The 22721-nt window shown below is 32.3% G+C and overlaps 2 protein-coding genes across 2 annotated transcripts; one reads left to right on the top strand and one right to left on the bottom strand.

Moving 5' to 3' along the window:
* Window positions 1–11986: 11986 nt before the first annotated feature.
* On the top strand, window positions 11987–13576 carry LOC132059169 (UDP-glucosyltransferase 29-like). Its single transcript, XM_059451697.1, has one exon. The coding sequence runs from the start codon at window positions 12048–12050 to the stop codon at window positions 13380–13382; it is 1335 nt and encodes a 444-aa protein (XP_059307680.1). The 5' UTR covers window positions 11987–12047; the 3' UTR covers window positions 13383–13576.
* Window positions 13577–14785: 1209 nt separating this feature from the next.
* LOC132059165 (beta-D-glucosyl crocetin beta-1,6-glucosyltransferase-like) lies at window positions 14786–16401 on the bottom strand. Its single transcript, XM_059451695.1, has one exon. It carries the CDS (start codon window positions 16207–16209, stop codon window positions 14791–14793), a length of 1419 nt encoding a protein of 472 aa, XP_059307678.1. The 5' UTR covers window positions 16210–16401; the 3' UTR covers window positions 14786–14790.
* Between the last annotated feature and the right edge of the window lie 6320 nt (window positions 16402–22721).

Raw genomic sequence — 22721 nt, 5'->3', positions numbered from 1 at the left:
GTAAACCTTTTGTAAATAATCCCACATGGCCTTTGCAGTCTTGTACGGCCTGAGATTAAGAACAATAAGAGGGTCAATTGACCCTAAAATCCATGTCATCACCCGAGCATCCTTGACCTTCCACTGACCTAACTTTGTAAGATCAGTAGGAGCAGGATCACTTCCATCTATATGGCCCCATAATTCTTTTCCCGTGACAAAAAATTGAAACTGAAATTCCCAAGCTGAATAATTTTTTCCAGTGAAACGAACACTGAAAGACTCAAATTGATGTGAAGTCATGTTTCTGAATAGAGAAAATCAAAAACACAATGACACAAAAAAATAGCTAGAATAACCAAAACCAAAACCAAAACCAAAAGCCCTAGAATCTTAGGACTGCTTGTTGACGAACAGTCAAGAGAACTAAACTTTCAAAATTTTTTTTTTTTTTTTTTTTTTAAGAACCACAAATGAAAGACACTATGAATCAAAATAATGAGAAAAAGGCTCTGATACCATGTCAAGAATAGAGAAAACAAAAGAGAAATTGAAGAATGACTATCTCAATTACTTGATTCTCTTATATCAGAATACATTGGTATTTATATACAAGAGAAATAAGAGAGGAAAGGAAGTAAAATATCCTACACTAAATGTAAATCCTACAAAATATTCTTACACTAATGTTACATAATATTCTACACTAAATGTAGAATATCCTTAATAACATTTCATATATTCATAGTATCTCTTCATATTCACTATATCGAGAATATCTTAATGTAGATATTCTACAATCTGCCCATTATGCTAATAGTCTCACCGACCTGTCTAATTGATCGTCAGACCATTTCCCATGTTGATGTTGGGAGAAGGCTTATCACGGAATCTATGAACACCTCAATCTCATCTATATTGAGATCAATTTTCAATCCAATACTGCTAGATAAACAATTTGCAGCTGAAAAAAACTTTTTTGTATTTAGACTCTATATTCCAATTAAGATAAATACTTTCTGAATAATAGAGAATAAAATAAAAAGTACCAGCCACAACGATTCGAACCTAATCATATTTCACCAAATAAAACGCATCTACATCTTCAAGAACTCAATCCAACTTCTAACAATAAGGAAAAGGAACAACTGGACTAAAAAATATCAATGAAACATATACACATCCAATAATCAATTCTCAATCCACTACTGATCAATAATTTGAAGCTATACAAATTCTCTTACATTTCAATTAAGATAAAAAATTCGAGAATAAAATAAAAGTATCAGCTGCAAAAGTCCAAACCTAACCGGTATTGATTTTGATATTTGCTCAGACCTTTTTAAGTTTCAGCTAATTCTCAAAATAGCTGAAAAACCAAATTATCCGACAAGCAGAGGAGATAAATGAGCTTAAGGAGAGAATACAGTTAAACCAACCAGTGTTGGAACACTGTGAAGAGATGCATAAAGTGAATGTCGACAAGATTAACGAGTACGAAAATTATTTCCTACAAGTAAGCATTCCAATCCTTTCTTCAAATTCACTGCTTCCTCGCTTTTATTTAAGGAAAATAAAATTTAATAAAGTCTGTATTTTGTAGTACGTGAAAAAGAAGTTGCGAGGATTAAAATACACAAAGTTGTAGGAAATACATGTCTCTTAATTTTAGAGTTCCCTACAATGTATTTCATCATTCTCACTTTTTAAAATTAATCAGGTGGCCTCCCAATCTATCCTGGCAAATTTGAACAAAATCATAATTTGATTAGTGGGATTAATTATTCATTCATTAGCTGGAAAGTATTAATTAGTACTACATTGTAGAGAAAAACTATAGAAAATGAGTGGCATTTTTGTTCATGTAGTACCTTGTGAAGTCTCTATGATTGAATAAGACGTCGTTAAGAATAAGAATACCCAATGTAATCCTACAAGTGAGGTCTCAGCAGGGTAGGATGTGCGCAGATCTTACCCCTACCTTTATGGGATAAAGAGGTTGTTTCCGATGCGAATAAGAGATAACACTATTCAGCACCTATAATAAAAAGGGATGGGGATATAGGATCTCGCTGCCAAAGCCCCTTGCTCCCTCCTGTGATTTGAAAAAGAATCATGTCTTGTACAGTAACTATTAGTCTATTACGGAATAGCAATTGTTTGAGATAATCCTGTAGATCATGTCAATCCAATCTTTACAAAATCCCAAACTCTGGAGAACACAACAACAGAAATTCACTGTTAAGCCTTAGCCATATCTCGCTTGAGTACTACATGTCCTCCCTTCCATGAAATAGGAAAACTAACTCAGTTGATTTTTTTATGTTTATTTGGAAAATTACATTCTAATGATTTTGAAAGAAAGAGAAAGTAAAAAATGGATATGCATTAATGGTAGTAACTCCTAAAATTAAGTATTATTAATATTTTAGGAATGTAAAAAATTTGTATTTTTGTAATTAAGAAGTTAAAATTTTGAATAAGTTGTATTTATGTAATTTTTTGAAAGTAGTTTTAATCTTTCTAATTACAATTTGAAAAAGTTGTATTTGTGTGACTTTTCCTTTAATAAATAGACTTTTTATTGGGTTTGGTTTGATCGTAATTTTAAAAAATTAACAACATTTGGTTTGGTTTTGGTTTTATTTTATTTTATTTTTTAAAAAAAGAGAAAAAACCGAACTGAACCGAACCGACAAACTATATATATAACTTTTTATAATTATATATGTAAAATTTATTTTTATAAATAATTTTAAGTATCTTATATATATTATCATCAAAATTTTATATACCATTAGTTTTATTTCTAAAGAGGATAATGGACTTTACGTCATAAACCCATTTATTAAAAGAACTAGTTATAGCGTACACGTGTCCATAAATTTAAAAATTATACAAAAAAATATATATGTAAAATAGCAATTGACTTTAAAATAGATACAATATTTATTTAAATAACAAAATAATATTATTACATTGACTTAGTTATTGAATGACGCGTAATAAATATTTAGACACTTACATAAGCTTGAAGAACGACTAACTTCTTTGAAGTGCATATAATTGCTATCACAAAAAACATCCATATGCTTGAAAATTTGACAAAAAAATAACCGATAACAACTAAGTTTCTAAGAAGTGCAAAAGATATCCAAAAAGTTGAAAGTTTCACGAAAGAATAACCATTGTCAAAAAAAAAAAAAAAAAAAAAAAAAAGAAGAAGCAATAACTACTAGTTTCTTAGAAGTACATATCATATTATTACAAGAATATCCATAAGCTGAAAATAAACAGAGTATAAATAGCATATGAAGATGGATGACAAAATAGATTCATGTAAACAAAATTTTGTTAGGTGAAATTAAAAGCAAATCAGGAGGTAAATTTATTGGTGACTATTGGAAATTAAAAACTACTAATATTTTCTAAGAAAAAAAAATTGAAGTTAACAATTTTGTCTATTGTAGAGTCTTTTAATGTAGGGCAAAAAGTTCAAACAACATTTTTAAGGTCTTTCGCGCTTTTAATATAGTATAGATAGATAGATAGATATAGATGAAGTCATTAATCCAAACTCATATAAATAATAGAGAAATAAAAAAAAGCTTATTTCAGAAAAACTTAACCTAATCGGCTAAGTTATTGTCATTGCCTCCTCCAATTTTATGTGTCAGCCTTCCCTTTCCACAAGAGGCAAACCAAAATTATTTTGTTGTAGATGAGTTCCAGTACTTTATATTTGTTGTTACATAAAAGAAGGCATTATCTTTGTTTTTCCATAGTTCTTTGTGATTCCACAAGTTGAGTTAATAAGTTCTTTTTTGATTTACAGTGATTTCAAGAAAAGGCAAAATAATAAATCCAATGGAATGAAACATTTATACTTTGTTAAAGAAGGACGTAACTACGTAAGGCTATAATTTCAATTTCTTTATACTACTTCCTTCTATTTATATAAAGAACAATATTTGAATTCTCTTAACTTTAACATACTCATGTAATTATTTTAATTATTTTAACTAATACGGAAGCCTATGTGCTGGTTTTATTTTTTAATATTTCTCGAGTGCTTTGTTTATTTTCTTTATCTCTTCCGCGTGCTTGCTTATACTTGTTTGCTGGGATTTAAAAGAAGAAGTAAGTTAAGTACTTGGTAATTCTGGTATGCGACTCGTTGTGATATAGTTATAAAAGGATACACATATGTATGATTAAAAATCGAAAAACTGCCCAAATCGATATGTTTTTATTTTATTTGGTTTGGTTTTCGTTTTGGTTTTAATAATGAGAAAACCGATTAAATTGATTTGGTTTTGATTTTAACCAAAATTTGATCCAAACCGACCCGTGAACACCCCTAGTAACCTAGGCCCATGGGGTCGAGAGAAGAGACTTGAGATGAGTTATTATATTTGGACATTTAGCACCAGAAGAGAAAACTATTGATTATATAAAAAAGAATTCGCTGATAATTTCCTAAAATGACCGATTTCTTTTCCTAAAGCTTAGAAAAAAATTATTCAAGGAGAATCTTCTTCTTCTTAGAAAAATCGTCATAAAAGAAGAAGCTTAGAAATAATCTTACATGAAAAATTACATAAAGACCTAAGATCAGAGAATTCTTGTGGATAATCAAATTAACTTTGGTAATAGAATCAAACATGTATGAATTATTATCTTGGGAAATGTAGCACTCCAAAAGGAACCATTGATCATATCAAAAAAACTATTGCCTTGTTCTTATCGAAGTAATTTTGTCTTTGCAGGTTATGAAAGACAAATCACAAGAGGTAATAGCTGTATATGGATAGTCTGTCGAAAATCTGGAATTTTAAAGAAAACAGACTTGCAACACTTGAAGAATGTATCAAGACTGTAAAGCAAGAATTAAGGTCGCAAGAAATTGAGCGTCGATATGATGAACGGTTGTGGTATAAAGCTAAACATGCACATATAGAACTAGATGACAAATCAACATTGATCGCTTTACTAGGAGATATCGAAAATGAGGTTATGGCTAGGCTCGTCTTCCGTGCAGTTGTTGAAGGAAAGGACAACGGTTTAGAAGCAATAAAAAGGTATGGTTCATATTTTAAGGAGATAAGGGAAGTAGACACCAAAGCATGTGAGAGCGTGGCTATTGGGTGAGCCTAAAACTCAAATAGTTCATATTGCTTGTTGGTTAAGAAGATATGGAATCTTAGATAAAGCTAGTATCGAGGATTGGTTTGATGCAACGGATAACTTTTTTAATGTTGCAGCTTCTTGAAAACTAGCTAGAAGAGGGGATAGGTGTAAAACTTGTTGGTCATCTTTCGGAAGAGATATTTCTGGCTTGTACCGAGGCCGAAGAAGCTAAAAGCATCCATTTTGATTTTAAGATTTGGTGTTGAATTCAGAATGGAATCCTTTTAAGGTGGTAGTTGAAGATAATGGGGTAAAGTAACTTTTAAATGAAAATGATGAGGATCTGCAAAAGCTTAGATCATTCGGGTTCGGGGAAAGAGGCGGCAGCAGATGTAAGAACAAAAAGAAGAAGTTAATTCAATGGTTTAGATCAGAAAAAAAGAATTGTTCTTCTATCTATTTATTTTTTCTACCTTTTTCTTTCCCTTACGGTCGCAAAAAGTCAATGCTCGTAAGTACGACGAAAGACCTCTATGAAGGATTCAATATGTAAAAGTCAATATCACTGGTCTTATTTTCGTGCTTATAGTTTATATTATAACTCTAATATTCTCAGACAAGAGATATAACCTTTAGCTTCACGATAGACATCCCTCCGTAATTAATTTATATTAGAAAAGGTTCTTTCAAGTTAATAGGATGTTAGTCATTTGTTGTGATCCAATACATTGGTTCTTGTTGTAAAAAATCGTATTGATAGACATGAATTACTAAGTAATTTAATTCAAACTTCTAAAATAGTAGGCAAAGTTCAAGTATCAAAAACTTGAAATTTTAACTAAAAACTTGAAAAGGAGATTTACTACATTCTTGTTGAACTTTTCTAGATATTAAATTGTAACTTTTTGATTGACACAAAAATAAATTTATAGTGGTTATAAGAACGCCTTTATTATTTGAGAAAAAAGAAAAAGAAGGCCTATATTTGCTGAAGAATTAAAATAAATCATAAGTTGAGATATTGAAATTAAAACTTGAAAATTTTGAAAGAAAATTTAATGCATTCTTCTATTGATGAGTATGATATTTCATAGTTTTGATGATTTGACAAACATGCCAACGACCAGGTCCTTGATCAAGTCCCTTGAACACTGTACATTACATGACAACTGTAAAGCTGTGTGCACTGTTCCTTCAGGCAGTACCACCGCAGCATAGCTGTGTGCATGCTAAAAGCAAAAGACCAAAGGTAACGTTTCTATTGAGGTCACATGATCCTCACATGCTCTCATTTGAGTTCCTATTTAAACAACATGTTGACATTGTTTAACCTATCACTTGAAAACCTAAAAAATCCAGATCTATACAAGTGCAGCCGCCACAGTTCTCTTGGTGCCTTCAAGAACAAAGCTAAGACAAGTTCAAGGACCAGATCCCAACAACGGAAGATGTTATGAGTCCTCGAGTTGTCTAGTCTTTGTCTTTATGATCTCTACATTGTAAACCTACACTTTGTCAAGAAGGGTTTTGTAGGTGTTTTGGTTTTTATCAAGCTTTTGGTGTAAACACTTGGCTAGAGTTAGTCATAGTGTAGTTGAGGTTCAGCTAGAGTTAGTTGAATCAGTTTGGTGTTGACTAGAGTTAGTCAAGAGTTGTGCTTGCAATAGAGTTATTGTAAGAGAAGGGATTAGTGGTCTAATTCCTAGGTTGCAAAAGCATGTAAACTGAAATATTGCTCAGTTTAGTGAAGTTGGAAATCCTATTGGGGTAGGTCGTGGTTTTTAATCCCTTGAGCAAGGAGTTTTCCACGTAAATATCTTGCCTTATTTACTTTCTGTCTTATCTGTGAAACCAGTTCAGGGACCAGGTCCCTTAGACTGTTTTGGTGGATCGTAGGTTTTATCATCTATCACTATACAGGAAAAGTATGATTTTTTTTTTATGTTAAAAAGGCTTGAAATGATATTTATTGCATTCATATATACTTATCAAAAGAAAAAGCTACTGCAATGTGTAACCCAAAATATTCTCAATTATCGTGTTATTCCGATTTTGATCTAAGTTCTATAATTAAGCACATAAGACCTTCAAATAATCAGAATGAGCAATTTTGCTCCTAAAGATATTTTCTTTTAAAAAATGAACTGTTGTAGAATATATTATCCGTATTTGCTTAATCCGTATAAAATAGACAGATTGCATTGAATTAGACGGGTCAAAATTTTATCACCCAACTTCAGAGTAGTCTCGCGCCAATCGCTGGTTTTTAATTTTCAACTGAATTCTCTCCCATGGAAAATCCCTTTAATTTGCTCTTCTTTTACATTTTATTTCTATTTTTTGCCTTTTCCGAGTATTGATTGCGTTAACTTTTGACATCAATTAGTTTTAGGGACCAAAACGTACATGTATGAATTAATTAAGGGTTAAATACACTTAAAAGCTGAATTCCAGGATCAAAACCGAAATAAAGCATTTAAATCAGAGACACAAAATTGATTTTTTTCTATTTAATTAAGTTTCTCGAATTCAACGTACCTAAAGTTGGTTCAATTTTCATACCATTATGCTGAACTTCTCCATAGAACAGTCAAATTCGGCTGCTCTTCTTTTCTTCTCACTTTTATATACTAAACTTTATTTTATTCATTTTTAAAAAATTGACAAAATAAATAAATAGAAGTTACTATATGGGATACTTTTTTTTCTTCATTCGGTTGTATAGATTATGAACAACTATAGAAATATACTTTTCAATACTCTCTCTCTCTCTCTAACTGTTTTTTATTCCATATGTCAATTGAAAGAACATAAACAAAAGAGCAAGTCGCCAACGGAAAATTATGAATATAGAAAAGTATGCTTAACGTTTTGGGGGGACCAAAAAATGGGAAAGTGTCAAAGTATGTAATAGGAACAAAAAACTAGTTCTAGTTGCTAGGAGGAAATGGTCCACATTGAAAATCAAATGTAAATAGAGCAGGTGTGTCAAGCGAATGCAAAATCATATATAATCTCTCGGATTTTATTTAGGAAAAATAACACTCTATGGCATTTTGGGTAAAGTATTTACCCGAAATGGCCATAGTATTTTTTCTTACATTTTTAAGCCTTCATCCCATTTTTAAAAAAAAGTTATTACCCGAGATAGCCACCCCCACAAACCCCCATATCAAACTCCAAGAGCTATTTTTTCCTTCCAAATCTCTTTCTAAAGTTGGTGTTTTTTTAAGGGTAAGCTGTGTATAAAACACATACACTATGTTACACTTTTAACATTGTATAAACACTGTATAATACTGTATAACACTGCATAACACTGTAGAAGTATGTATAAACACCTCTTATACGTTATTATACAAGGTTTATACATTGTCTACAGTAGGTGTATAAAATTGTATATTATTGTATAAAGTTGTACATTGTTGTATAATGCGTATATACAAGTCATTGGCCATAATTTGTTGGGTCATAGGTTTGTAATTTAAAAATATGGCTACCCAAATGTAATTTTGTGTGCTTAATTGTACATTACTGAAATTTCCCCATTTATTTATGTATATTTTGTTTAGTCAGTTTCAAAAAGAATATCACATGTTTATATATTGTTTTAATTTGACCATTTCCCTTTTACCTTAACGAATGACTTCCTTATGGGAATGACATAACATGTGTGTTTGGTATGAAGAAAAACATTTTCCTAAAAATATATGATTTCCGTACTTATTTTTACGGTATTTGATAAGTAAACATAAAATATTATCTCAAGAGCATTTATATATAATATAAGTACTATGAGGGTGGGGTGAGCTTGGTAAGGTTGGAGGGGATATGAAGGGGTGGGGTGAGGTTGGGGTTTCGGGGGTCGGGATAGGAAGTGGGTATATTGGGAGTGGGGGTGGGGTGGATGGAGTGTTAGGGGTGGAGGTGAGGCTAGACCTGTCAATTGGGTCGGGTCGGGGCCGGGCCATGTATATCCGGGTCACATGGGGTTGGTTCCGGGCCATAGGTTAATAGGCTGGGTTGGGGGCCGGGTTTGAGGAGGGAAAAGGGTGTCCGGCCCAGCCCCCTACCCAGGTAGGGGTACATAGTGGAAAAAGTCTGCTGGGTCGGGTTTTAGTTAAGGGGCCGGGCTGGGCTGGGTTTTAATTATATTTTTAAAAAAAAATTAAAATACTAAAATTTCTTAAGTTTGATACTTTAAAATCTAGTTGTTGCCAACTTTATTTTAACCATCAAATTCCCTAAATTATTCTTTGACCCTATTTTCAATCTATAAATACCATTCATGCTTCTCCATATTATCTCACAATTCCCTACTCTCCTCTATCCCTAAATTTCCTACTCATCTAAATCTCTCTCTCTCTCTCTCTCTTCCAACTTCCAAGTTCAAATTTCAAAATTTAAATTTAATGGATAATGACAATCCTCCTCCTCTACTTAACGAGTGCATCGGTGTGGAGGTATTATGATAAATTAGAAGAAGATACGATTCGCTGTAGAATTTGTCTATGAACTATGAACCATAAGTCCAGACCGGGATATGGATAGGTCGATACTTTATTCCATCTCTTGGGTCAGAAACACCCAAATGCATATGCAACTCTTCATTAGAATTTGAATTTTGAGCTTTCAAGGTTCAAGTTTCAAGTTTCAAATTTCAAGTTTGTACGTTTTCATTTTGCAATGTTAGTTCGTTTGTTTTGATTTGATTTTGCAATATAAGTTGTTCAAGTTTTATGTTTGGAATTTACAGTGTTATCAATTTAAGTTTGAAATTTATATTGAAATTATCGATATAGTCTTGCATCACACTCTCAGCTTTTTATAATATTTGACACTTATATTTAAATGGTTTTAAAAAATTGTTATTTTTGGGGTTTGGCCATTTGCCCAACAGCTATTCTCGCTTAAATAGCCGTTGGGAATCTTCATTCCAACAACATATACAAGATATACACGAATATACAATTAACATATACAAGATATACACAAATATACAAACAACATATACAAGACATACACAAAGTCATAAATATCCAAACAAGATATACAAGTCGTTTTTGGAGTTTTTGATAGTATCTCAACCACAAATACACATGGTATTTTTTCAACTGAAAAATATTTTCCAATCAAAAGGTCACAAAAGGTTAAATCAATATACATAGTATTTCTAAAAAATAATATTATACCAGGTATATATACCATTATGCTATTATAATCTATGTTAAATTATACTATGTATAAAGTATATCAGCGTGCCTCTAAAATGAATTATACTATGTATATATAATATTATGCCTCAATAAAATATAATATAATTAAATTATACCATGTATATTGTAATACATTAGCAAATAGAATACTTCTAAAAAATTGTCAGGTATATATAATGATTAATTGAATACTATTAAGTTTTAGTGGCATAGTAATTAAGAGAATAAGGGGAGTTTAACAGTTAAAGTTGGAATCATCTCCCTATAAAATAGCTAATTTGAGTGACTTATTTAATTAACTTCCAAAAAAATATTTGATATGCATCAATTAACACTATCATATATATGTAATTATTTTTCAAAAACGGCCTATTTATGTTTTTTTTTTTTAAAAAAAAAAAAATTCGAAGTGGGCCGGACCACGCCGGTTCCTCGATGGGCCAAAACTCGAGCCTGTTGGTGGGCCGGGCTACATGGCATGTCCGGCCCAGCCCCCTAATTTTTTCCACTAGCCCAGCCCACCACCCTCTTACCGGGTTCAAGGCCGGTTATGGGCCGGATTAGGTGAGCCGGGCCCGAGCCGACCCTGCCCAATTGACTGGCTAGGGTGAGACAATTAAACATGAAATGTCTAAAAACAAAACACATGAAATGTCACATACGGGTTTCGGTCCATAGTTCTACCAGGAAAGTTATTTTCTTGATTCTTAAGAAACTTATTTGATAACATACCACAAATTTTAAAAGTCATCTTTACATTTTTAAATTTTAGGTCAAGTCAAACAAAAACAAATAAAATAAAAAATCAGCAACTCCTCAAACTAGGACATGTAAAATAATTGAGAAAAGGCCATAAATAGTCCCTGAACTATGGTAGTAGGTCTAAAATGGTCCCTGAACTATACATTTACCGGTTTTAGTCCTCTAACTATTCAAAAACTTATCAAATTTGGTCTCCGTCTATTTTTTTATACAAACAGCGAACAAACTCATAAACCTTCATGAGTTTATGAGACCGTCGGTTTTTTAAAATGAGACCGTCGATTTTTTAATTTTTTTTTTTTTTAACAAAACCGACCTACTAGGTCGGTTTTCCGTCGGTTTTAACCAACGCAGTCCGTCGGTTACGAAACGCGAGAGAGATCTTGAGGAAAAAAGTTGAGGTTAGAGAACAAACTTGAGGAAAAGGAAGCGAGGAGAGAGAAATATAGGTCGAGGAATGGTTTAACGATTAATCTCACGATGGTTTATGAGTTTGTCCGTTTTTGTATAAAAAAATAGACGGAGACCAAATTTGATAAGTTTTTGAATAGTTAAAGGACTAAAACCGGTAAGTGTATAGTTCAGGGACCATTTTAGACCTACTCCCATAGTTCAGGGACTATTTATGGCCTTTTCTCTAAAATAATTTACAAACTCAATCTTTTAAAATAAAAAATAAAAAAACTCATTCCAAGAGAGAAGGCTGGCACAACCTTTTGTCCTCCTTATCAGTCATTTTCCGACTTTTATATCTGCCGGGCGTAATCAATTACGACACAATCGTATAAAGAAAGAGTCATGAAATAATAATAGTATACACCATGTCACCACAATCAAGATGAGCAATAATCTATTTACACATACACAGTTAAATATATACTATAAATAGATTGTAATCATATATACTCGATCACTAGAACCATCATAGACTAAGAGAGAGAGAGATCTATATAGTTACTAATGGAGGCCAAGAAAAACACCATTAGTGTACTCATGTTACCATGGTTAGCACATGGTCATATAAGTCCATTTCTAGAGCTAGCCAAAAAACTCACAAATAGAAATTTCCACATTTACATGTGTTCCACTCCCATAAACCTAATGTCCATCAAGAAAAGTGTAACAAATAAATATTCTCAATCAATAGAATTAGTTGAGCTTCATCTTCCATCTCTGCCAAATCTTCCTCCTCATTACCACACCACGAATGGCCTCCCACCCCATCTCATGAACACTCTCAAAACAGCTTTTGAAATGGCGGCTCCAAATTTTTCCAAATTATTACAAACTCTAAAGCCCGATTTGGTCATTTATGACTTCAATCAACCATGGGCTGCTGAGTCTGCCTCCTCTATGAACATTCCTGCTGTGCAATTCCTCACTTTTAGTGCGGCTGTAGTTGCATTAGCCCTCCACATGTTTGATAAGCGGGGAGAAAACTTCCCATTTCCTGAAATTTACCTGCGTGAATACGAGATGCTTCAGATGAAGAAGACAATGGAAGAATCACAAGATGAAAAGTCCCCATTCGATGAAGCTCTTGGACAATCTCGCGATATTATTCTAGTGAAAACCTGTAGAGATTTTGAAGGGAAATATATGGATTATCTCTCAAAATTAGTTTCCAAAAAAATAGTACCGGTTGGTTCGCTAGTTCAAGATTCCATCAACCAAGATGACAATGAGGAGGTCATTATGCAATGGCTTGACAAGAAAGAAAAAAGTTCAACTGTGTTTGTTTCATTTGGGAGTGAGTATTTTTTATCCAAGGAGGAAATCCATGAAGTAGCTCAAGGGCTAGAGCTTAGTAAAATGAACTTCATTTGGGTAATTAGGTTTCCACAAGGTGAAAATATTAGTATTCAAGATGTATTATCAAAAGGGTTTTTAGAAAGGGTAGGAGAAAGAGGAATGGTTTTGGAAAAATGGGCTCCACAAGCCGCGATTCTACAACACACGAGTATTGGTGGATTTGTGAGTCATTGTGGATGGAGTTCTTTTATGGAAAGCATGAAGTTTGGTGTGCCCATAATTGCAATGCCAATGCATATTGACCAACCCATGAATGCTAGGGTTGTGGAATATATTGGGATGGGAGTTGAAGCATTGAGGGATGAGAATGGGAAGCTACAAAGTGAAGAAATAGCAAAGGTGATAAGGAAAGTGGTAATTGAGGAAAGTGGTGAGGGTGTGAGGAAGAAAGCTAGAGAATTTAGTAAAAAAATGAATATGAAAGGGGATGAAGAGATAGATGGAGTGGTGGAAGAGTTAGTGGCACTTTATAGCAACAAATGATCAGCAATATGATTCACTCTCTTCGTTTTATTTTATGTATTTTAGTTTGATTGAACACGGAAATCAAAAAAAAAAAAATTATCTTGTAGTCTTAGATCAAAGGTATGTATAATGTATCAAAGTGTCATTTAAATCTTGTAGTTTTGAATATGTTATGTGGAATATTGAAAGAAAGAAATTACTCAGTGTAAAAAGTGACATTTCCTTTGAAACGAACAAAATAAAAACATAAACACAAATTTAAAGAGTGGGACATAAAACCTGCTTTTCCTTTACAATTCGACAAATGAAGGGCATGACTAACCGCTACAATCATTAGAAAAATGATATGGAGTTTTTGACCAGCTCGAATATTTAATAATGGTCTTTGATATTTAATACAGGATTAGGACTAAATTCGAGTATTCTTAACGTACTTCTTGGTCTCAAGTCTATTATAGATGCATAGAATTGATTAAAGTATTTGACTAAAGAGCCCAGAAGGACCTGCAGTTAAAAGTTGACCAATACTCTGTTGAAATTCACATTTCCATAACATTTTTGTAAGCGGAGTTAGAGTTGACAACTATGTCTGATGGCTATATATTTTGAGTGGACACTAATTTCAGAATTTGGGTCGGCAGTGTTATGGGATAAGAAGTCCATGAAATGACTTTTGTTTAGGTTTAGATTTCTCAAAAATAATTTGGATTAGGGGTGCTCTGAAAAATATATTTTAATTTTTTCAAGTTTGATCGGTCAAAATGAATATATAAAATATTTTCTCTAGGAAAACAAGTTCCTTAAAAATTTAAAAAAAAATGACTTAATTTTGTTGTCATAGTATTGATTATTGTTGCAAAAAGTACTTTTGGCAACAAAAAAAAAAAAAAAGTTATCGCACGTTGTTGCAATAACAGCCGTTGGGAAAAGTTCATGCAACAAAATATATTTTTTTGTTGCCAAAAGTACTTTTTGCAACAATAATCAATCTATGGCAACAAAAAAAAAAATTGTTGCCATATATATATTTTTTCTTGTAGTGAGTGCGTGTACAAATTATATATAAATATATAATATTTTCTACTTAATTACCGAACACTAAGAAATAAATAAAATACCAACTTATTATCTTGGGAAATACCCTAAGTTTCATACATAGTTTTGCTGCTTTAAATTTTAAGAGGAATACTTACATTTATGAGATGCACTTTTTGGTTTTTCGGTGAGTCGTTGATTCTTTCCAACCCCTCTCTTAGTAACTTACTTATAAGCTACGTAACGAGTGCAAATTCAAAATTCTACCACATTCCGTCTAATTTACTGGGTTTGAAAAGTATTATTTATATTTTTAGTAGAATCAACACACATAAAGTATCTAAGTCGAAGCTAGCTTAGCTTATTCACTAGATCAGTCATTTTTTTTTTCCTACTTGGTACTTATTGCTCCTACTTTTTTTACAAGTTGAATTAGGTCTTCAGCAACTGCATCTATCTCTTCTCCACTTTCAGATTTCAGATTCTTGCTGACATCTCTCACTTTGGCTCTCAAATGTTCACCATTTTCCCCATTTATGACCCCTTTAATAACTTGTGCAATTTCTTCCTTGTGAATTTTCCCATCATTATCTCTAATAATCTCCACGGTAACTCCCAATTCTACCATCAACCTAGCATTCATTGGTTGATCAAGCTCTATAGGCACGGCTATAATTGGAACACCAAAATCCAAACATTCAATCACATTACTCGAACCACAAGGACTTATAAATCCACCAATACTTGGATGATTTAGAATTCTTCGTTGTGGTACAAATTTGTCCAGAACTCTTCCCCTTTTTCCAATTCTTTCAAGAAAACCTTTTGACAAAGCATCTTCAAGATTTTGTTCTTCCCACTTTGGAAATCTTGCAAACCATATAAAATTAACATTACTAAGCTCCAATCCATAAGCTATTTCTTCCATATCTTCCTTTGACAAAAAATACTCACTCCCAAAAGAGACAAAAATAGTTGAAATTTCATCTTTTTTTCCTAGCCAATCAATGAGCTCCATGTCATCCGCGCCGTCAGTTATGAGATCTTTGACTGGTAGACCAACTGGAACAACTTTCCAATTGCTCAATTTAGTTAAATAATCTATGTATTTGGCCTCTATAGTTCTAGAGGTACTCATCAACATGATTTGCATGTTTCCTTCAGCAAAAGGATCCACTTCATCAGGTTCTCTCTCATTAGCAGTTTTTGCAATAATTTCACCAAATTTTACTAGCTCATTTTTACTAGGATAAATAGCTGGGAAAGGGAATTCAACCTCAGGCTCTCTTATCGAATTAAAAAAGTACGAAAAAACAGCTGCACCAATAGTTATGAACTTGATTGCTGGAATTTTGTGCTCGTTGGCTACGCCTTCAGCCCATTGCAGTAATAAATCATAAATCACCAAATCAGGTTTCAGATTTTCCAAGATTTTCGAAAAGTTGGGTTTGGACAATTTCAGGGCCTTTTTCATGATGCTATCGATATCGGGTGGGATATCAGTGATTGTCTGGCAATGAGGAAGTTCAGGCAATTTTGGTAAACGAAGCTCAACAATCTTAATTGAAGCAGAGTATTTTTTGGGGATTTCTTTCTCGATAGTTTCTCGACTTATAAGTGTAGAGCAAACACGAATCAAGAATCCCCTGTCCGCGAGATTCTTGGCTAAGTTGAGAAACAGAGAGATGTGTCCATAAGCCAACCACGGAAACATCAGTACCCTAGGCCTTATAGTATTTTTAGGGACCCTTTTTTTACGTTCGGTTATTTTTGTACCCATGGAAACTTTCTTCCTAAAGCAAAAATTCATGTTTTTTCCCTTTAGAGTGAAAAAAGGAAGAGAAATGTGAGGTTGGCTCTTTCTAGGGTTGGTGGCATTGAGTGGCTTTATTATTATCAGAAAGAAGAGCAATGAGGACAAAAATTAAGTTTTTCTTGTGATTTCAATGTATGTTGTTTGATTTGGAATAAGCTTACAAGATAAACAAGAAATGCTGCGTCGATTTCAATGCACTTGTTCCTAGGATTTTACATTAGGATATTCAATTTGTCACCATTCTTTTAATTTGCAGGATAATCTAGTACCTAATATTGTCGAAAGTTTTCTCCTCCTTCCCCTCCTACCAAATTAAATTAGAAGCTTAATATTCCAAAGCAAAAAAATTAAAAGAATGTTAGTGTTACAAAGCTAAAAATAGTGGGAGGGCTCTAAAATTATCCTTATTATTTTTATTCTAATATTAATTACAAATAGAATTTTAACCGTAGTTGACAAATGAGTTTTCATTCACAAAAGCGAATCTAGAATTTGAAGGTTGCGGCCTTGCGGGTGCCACTACTTTATGTATACAATATACCTATCACTAGCCCAAAAGATCAAATAGGAAGATGGGCCGATTCGATCAGCTTTTGGTTAATTCTATTAGGTCTTTTTATTCACAAATAGACAAATAAATTTGGTATAGTTAAACTTTTTTCGTGCTTGATTTAATTCTATTCTAGAGGCAAAATGCAATTTTAAAAGTAGCTTTATTACTATATACCTTTTGTTTGACTAGATTAATTTACTTTTGATTTTCCCGAGTTAGTTTTTGATTTTCTATCTTAATTGTCGAGTTTTATAGCAATTATTTACAAAGCAAAAGTATCAAAATACTCAATCTATGGGGATCAACTCAAAACGTCTACTAATAAAGCCATTTAATTTTTTCAAAGCCATAAGATACTGGTAAAACTATACTCCAATATCTAGATTAACATCAGGTCACTATAAAAAGAGTAATTATATGTTAATTATTATTGAAATTACTTACCCAAAATTTGCTCATGAAGTAATTAATCTTTAATTGTAGAAACAAATTAAAGATTCACTGATGCCGTCTAAACTGTAAAGTCTAAAGCATAAAAGTTTCAATAAGTCGCAATATTGTGAGTCTCCATCAGAAAAAATAAAATTTAAAAGTAAGCTAAGCCTCGTAATTGACTTGTTCCTCTTCCTAATGTACATTCTTCTAGAAAGAGCAGAAAATCTATACTATAATAGAATACAAACATAAAAAGAATACAAACATAAAAGTTGAAAACTGTAAGAGTTTCTGAAGTGTCCATAATGTAGTTGAAAATTAAAAGGACAAGAAATAAATGAACTATAGTATTACAATGTATCATATCATATCATATCATAGGGATTGGAGGAGCAAATGAGTCAAACTGGCATGATTCACTGAATAACCCCAAGATCCAGTTCTCAAATACAAGTACACAAACCAAATCACCAATAGAGAGTTGCCAAAAACAAAGAGATATATTTTTCTGAAGCTTATTTTTCCAATTTTATAAGAAGCTCGATTGATAATTATTTAGGTTAATTTCATCTAATATTTCTTTTTTAATTGTAGATCTCAAGTATAATTTTACAAATTAAATTTTAAGAAGTATATTCGAACTTAGACAATTGTTACATGGACAATTAACGTTATTCTAATAATCAATGTAAGTATTTGAGCGTATTAATTAATAGAGTATTTTTCTTATATGTGTGTTTAAATTCATAGATTCTATCGTTCACCCGGTTTAACGTGACTCAAAGTAAGCAAAGGTCTAAGTTCGAGTTTCATCACAATCTATTAGTGAAAATATGCTCACATGAATGTTTGATTCATATATAAAAGAAAACTTTTTTTTTTTTTTACATGGCAACCACACCCATGTTGAGTGTTATTTCATGATACCAAGGGTGCTATAAGAGTTTATGCCACTGCAAAACAGGGTTGTATTTGAGGAGTCAAATTCACACATTGCGGAGGTCATTAACCCCCGCTATCTGTTGTAACGGCGGTCCTCAAAACCCCCCAATTCTATTCGCCGCAAACGATTTGCGGAGGTTTGTTGGTCGACCGCTGCTATAAAATTGCGGCGGTTATATAACGTATTTAACGACGGTTTCGACCTCCGTGATTCGTAAAATTGACTATTTAATATTTTTATTTAAAAAGGTTTTTAAAGGGTTAAAACCCCGCAATTCGTTAATTTAGCTTGGCCTTATAATCATTTGTTTGAAAAATGTATTTTCAGACGTTGATAATATAGTTATTGTTGATATCTTGATCTAAGACTCTCAATTGATTTTAGATAAGATTTTATCAATTTTAATTTTGAAAAAAACCGGCCCAACCCCCTTTTGGTACAAAGGCCCACAATTATATACATAAAATACATCTTTAAAGAAAAATAGGACATGCCATTTAGCTTGATACCACCAAATCCGGGTTTTGGTCCCACATTACAACTATCTATATTCAAATACCTCGAATTTGGATTTTTTTTTTGCCAAAAAATAAAAATTAAGATTATATTTGGAGAATGATCTTGTATATGTTAAATTAAATTTGTGATCTATTTGAATATTTGCTCTAGGAATTTAATCCTCATAGCTATTTTGTTTATAAAAATAATTTTTATACAAGACTACATAAGTAATTTAAAATAAAACTTCAAACTTAAATTAACCATTATTTCTAAACATACAAACTTGAGCGGGAACTTATTACAAATGATGTTGCAATGTAAATGAATAAATTTAAAATTGCTTGCAAATATGAAGTAAAAGTTCAATTTTGTTCCTTTTGTCCAAGTAGCCTACGTAACGGTATTTCATCTATGTGAAAAAATCATTTCGGACTTATGGAAATATATTTTTTAGAAACAATGTTGATATTTAAGAGACATTAAAACGTGAAACAAGCAAAACAACAAAAGGAATTAAGTATGGAATTTTTCATAGTGGAGTTCATATCATGGACTTCAAGATGGCTCCAAAAAATGAAATGGCTTCTACCAGCAAATATAAAAGGAGTCTAAAGTTTCAACATAGAGAGAGGCGAGACAAATTTAATGTTTTAAAATTTAGGGAAAGATGCCCAATACAATGGTGCTCTAGCAACCCCGTTAACCCGGCCCCATGGAGAAGAATAGTTATATAAAAAATATAAGAAAATTGGGTATAAAAATTCAAAATATGATAAAACCAATCCTAAACGCATTTACGTTCATATAATAAGCTTTGAATTTTAGTTGACAAAGCAAAGATTTGGGTGGCGAACTTAATAAATTTTAGTATTAAATTTTTTAAAATAATTTTAATAATTGGACCACGACCCTTAAATCTTTGGGTCAAAAAAACCCGCTAGAAATTTTCATTAATTATAGTATCTCCAGTGATTTGTAAAGAATGCAGAAATTATGAAAGGTTGTAACGATCCATATTATGTTTTCATTAATTTGTAAATACTCTATTAAATTATTGATCAAAGAAATGAGATAAAAACACAAAAATTTACCCCATAAATATCGGTTGGCCCCATATGAGGGGCCATTTATACCTCCCCACTTATATATATATATATGATTTGTTTTTAATATATTAATATAAAATGAAGCATCAATTTATTATTCAAATTGCTTACTAAAATCAAGTAACCTCGATATATCATTAAAACACATTGACATTAACATGTATATATTAAGATGGGTGTCAAAAACTAACAATAAACACATCCATTTTGGATGGTTTTGATTCTTATACCATATTAAAGACATCCACTCCAACCATTAATCATAAAAGATCTACTACATCCATTCTCTTCAACTATATACTCAACATTGTCTAATATAATTTCTCTTTCACAGCAGATGGAACTTCATTGGTTGTTATTAGGATTACCTTCATCAAATGATCTTCATATGTCCATGGGTCAAACGTGTATGCTCGCTACATCATTTGGCTACAAAAAGAATTTAAAATAAAATAAAATAAATCAAAAGGATCATAACTAATGATCAGATCCTCATAATCAGAGACGTCACTTTTCATGCTACTTTTGTTTGAATCAATAGCTTAACAAAATATACAGCGAAAGTAGTTGAAAAGATCAATTAGAATATTAGATGAAATTCACTATGAGGATACTGTTAGTTCAAAGAATCCAGAAAATGAACAAGAATTATTGTAGTTCATAGTTAAGGTAGATATTGGCTGAACAAGAATTAATGTTGATGCCCAGTTCAACTCATTGTATCCATATGCAGCCAATTCCTCATTACATAATCTTCAGGTGATAAAGCACGAGTACACCAAAGTCCTCAGAACAGTCATCAGATAGACAACATCTATTATTTGTTTTTTAAAAAAATCCGACTGAAGGTATTCTTTCTAGTTAAGACATAAATAGGTATCTATTATGATACAGCAATCAACAAAATTAACAATCTTTTTTACCTTGTTTCTTTTACCAGTGAAAATTTATGTAACACAGTATACAAAATGTATGTAGAGAAAATGGTACCTTTCCACTTTTTTCTAATCAGTAAGCCATAAAAATGGTACCTTTATACTTGTTGTCAAGATCCAGATCCCCCAGATCTCCATTCTTGAAGAATGGAAATAAAAAAGATAGCAGAATTACTCATATTCTCATCATCTTAACAGAAAAGGGTTAAAGGTAATTGGTTAAAGGCAGAAGATCTCCCTCCATATGCTTAGGCTGTGATACTCCAAAAGAACAAACGATGTCTATTTAATCGGTCGGGCTAAGTCTTAACAGCTAAAAGACTCGATGCTTCAGTACCATATATAGTTAAACTTCTTGCAACTATCAGCAATCTCCAAATCTGCTTCAGAAAATCAGGGTTCGCTAAATCACTGTCAGCTAAAAGACTCGATGTCTTTGTGTGTATGCAAACGTATAAGCAAGTTGGTGACATATTTTACTATAACATAGCCCTCTACTACTTTAATGTGCTAATATTACTAATGTTGCAGATAGTTGCGGACTTCACTACTTCCTGGTGTGGTCCCTGTAAGTTCAATATCACTTAAATTCATACACCTCACTAATTTCAACCTGGTGAGAGGAGACGTCATTTCTAGAGTAACATGGTGAAAAACGAAAAAGGAACACCCATCCCATAACAAAAATCAAGAATTTCAGGTTAGCTTGTCCTAGTAATTCGATATATTCATGTCCTAACGCAGTAACGCACAATTCTACGCTGTAAATAATGTATCAAAACAGATACACCACCAACAAGTTCATCAAAAATTATTCCTTCATATTAATAACTAGTCTTTCATCAACCAAGAACCAAAAGTTACAAATCCAACATATTTTTCAATCCCACAAAAGAACCCAACAACCCCAACACCCATCTAACAACTAAATGCTAATGAATGATGCAGAGTATGTTGTTCCTATACATGTATATATAACAGATATTTGTAGAGGTTAAGGCCCTGATACAGAAGCAGTACAATAATTCCTTCGATTAAAAAGAAGGCAAAGCTCAAAATGATTATTTTGGCAAATTTTTACACTTCAAGATAGTCTCACAAGGGGCTGAATCGAGATCTGAGAGGAATACACTAAATTTAACTAGAATGCTAGCTGGATCGAAAAACTACAGTGAGAGGAATAACCGAGAAGGTAGCAACAACAAATAGATGACAAAAATTGCAACTAGAGTTTTCTGGAAAATGTTAAGTTAGCTTTTAACAACTGAAATACAGGAGATAAAAGTGCCACTACAAGAAAAAATATATGTGGCAACAATTTTTTTTTGTTGTTGCCATAGATTGATTATTGTTGCGAAAAGTACTTTTGGCAACAAAAAAAAATATTTTGTTGCATGAACTTTTCCCAATGGCTGTTATTGCAACAACGTGCAACAACTTTTTTTTTGTTGCCAAAAGTACTTTTTGCAACAATAATCAATACTATGGCAACAAAATTAAATTCTTTGGCAACAAAAAAATCATTTGCCAACAATAAAACTAAGTTGTTGCCAAATATAAAAATTTTTGTTGCAATATCTATACTTTCTTGTAGTGTGCCAGCCGATTCCATATCAAAGAAGTTGAGATGTAACAAACAACTATTTGTAGAAGAAATTCATTAAATTTTTCTTACCGTTTGGTCCATTGCTTGCCATTTGGTCCGTTTTCACAGAGACGAACAAAAGATTTTTTCAATCTTAACGGGTAAGAGATAGAAGCCAAGATCAAAGACCACTATTATCCTAGCCCCACGGTGAGCGCCAAACTATTTACCCCGAATTTAGGTAATCAATTGGATTTATAAGTGAGGTATAGGATATGTGGATGAACTTTAATCTATTTTGGGTTTATGAGAAATATTCATGGATTTGCGTGCTATAGCATATGTGTGCGAATATACGCGTTAATGACTTGAACAAAGATATAGAAATTTATGATTGAGCCGACTATATTGGATGAATAAGCATAAAACACCACTGGTCCGGACCAAA

The sequence above is a fragment of the Lycium ferocissimum genome, chromosome 6, assembly GCF_029784015.1.
Source record: "Lycium ferocissimum isolate CSIRO_LF1 chromosome 6, AGI_CSIRO_Lferr_CH_V1, whole genome shotgun sequence".
NCBI classification, from domain to species: domain Eukaryota; kingdom Viridiplantae; phylum Streptophyta; class Magnoliopsida; order Solanales; family Solanaceae; genus Lycium; species Lycium ferocissimum.
The sequence above is the reverse complement of the archived record's forward strand: the minus strand, read 5'-3'. Positions and strand labels throughout refer to the sequence as shown.

Excerpts from the sequence above, each read along its gene's own strand:
- LOC132059169 (XM_059451697.1), top strand. The coding sequence starts at position 12,048 with ATGGAGGCCAAGAAAAACACCATTAGTGTACTCATGTTACCATGGTTA.
- LOC132059165 (XM_059451695.1), bottom strand. The coding sequence starts at position 16,209 with ATGAATTTTTGCTTTAGGAAGAAAGTTTCCATGGGTACAAAAATAACC.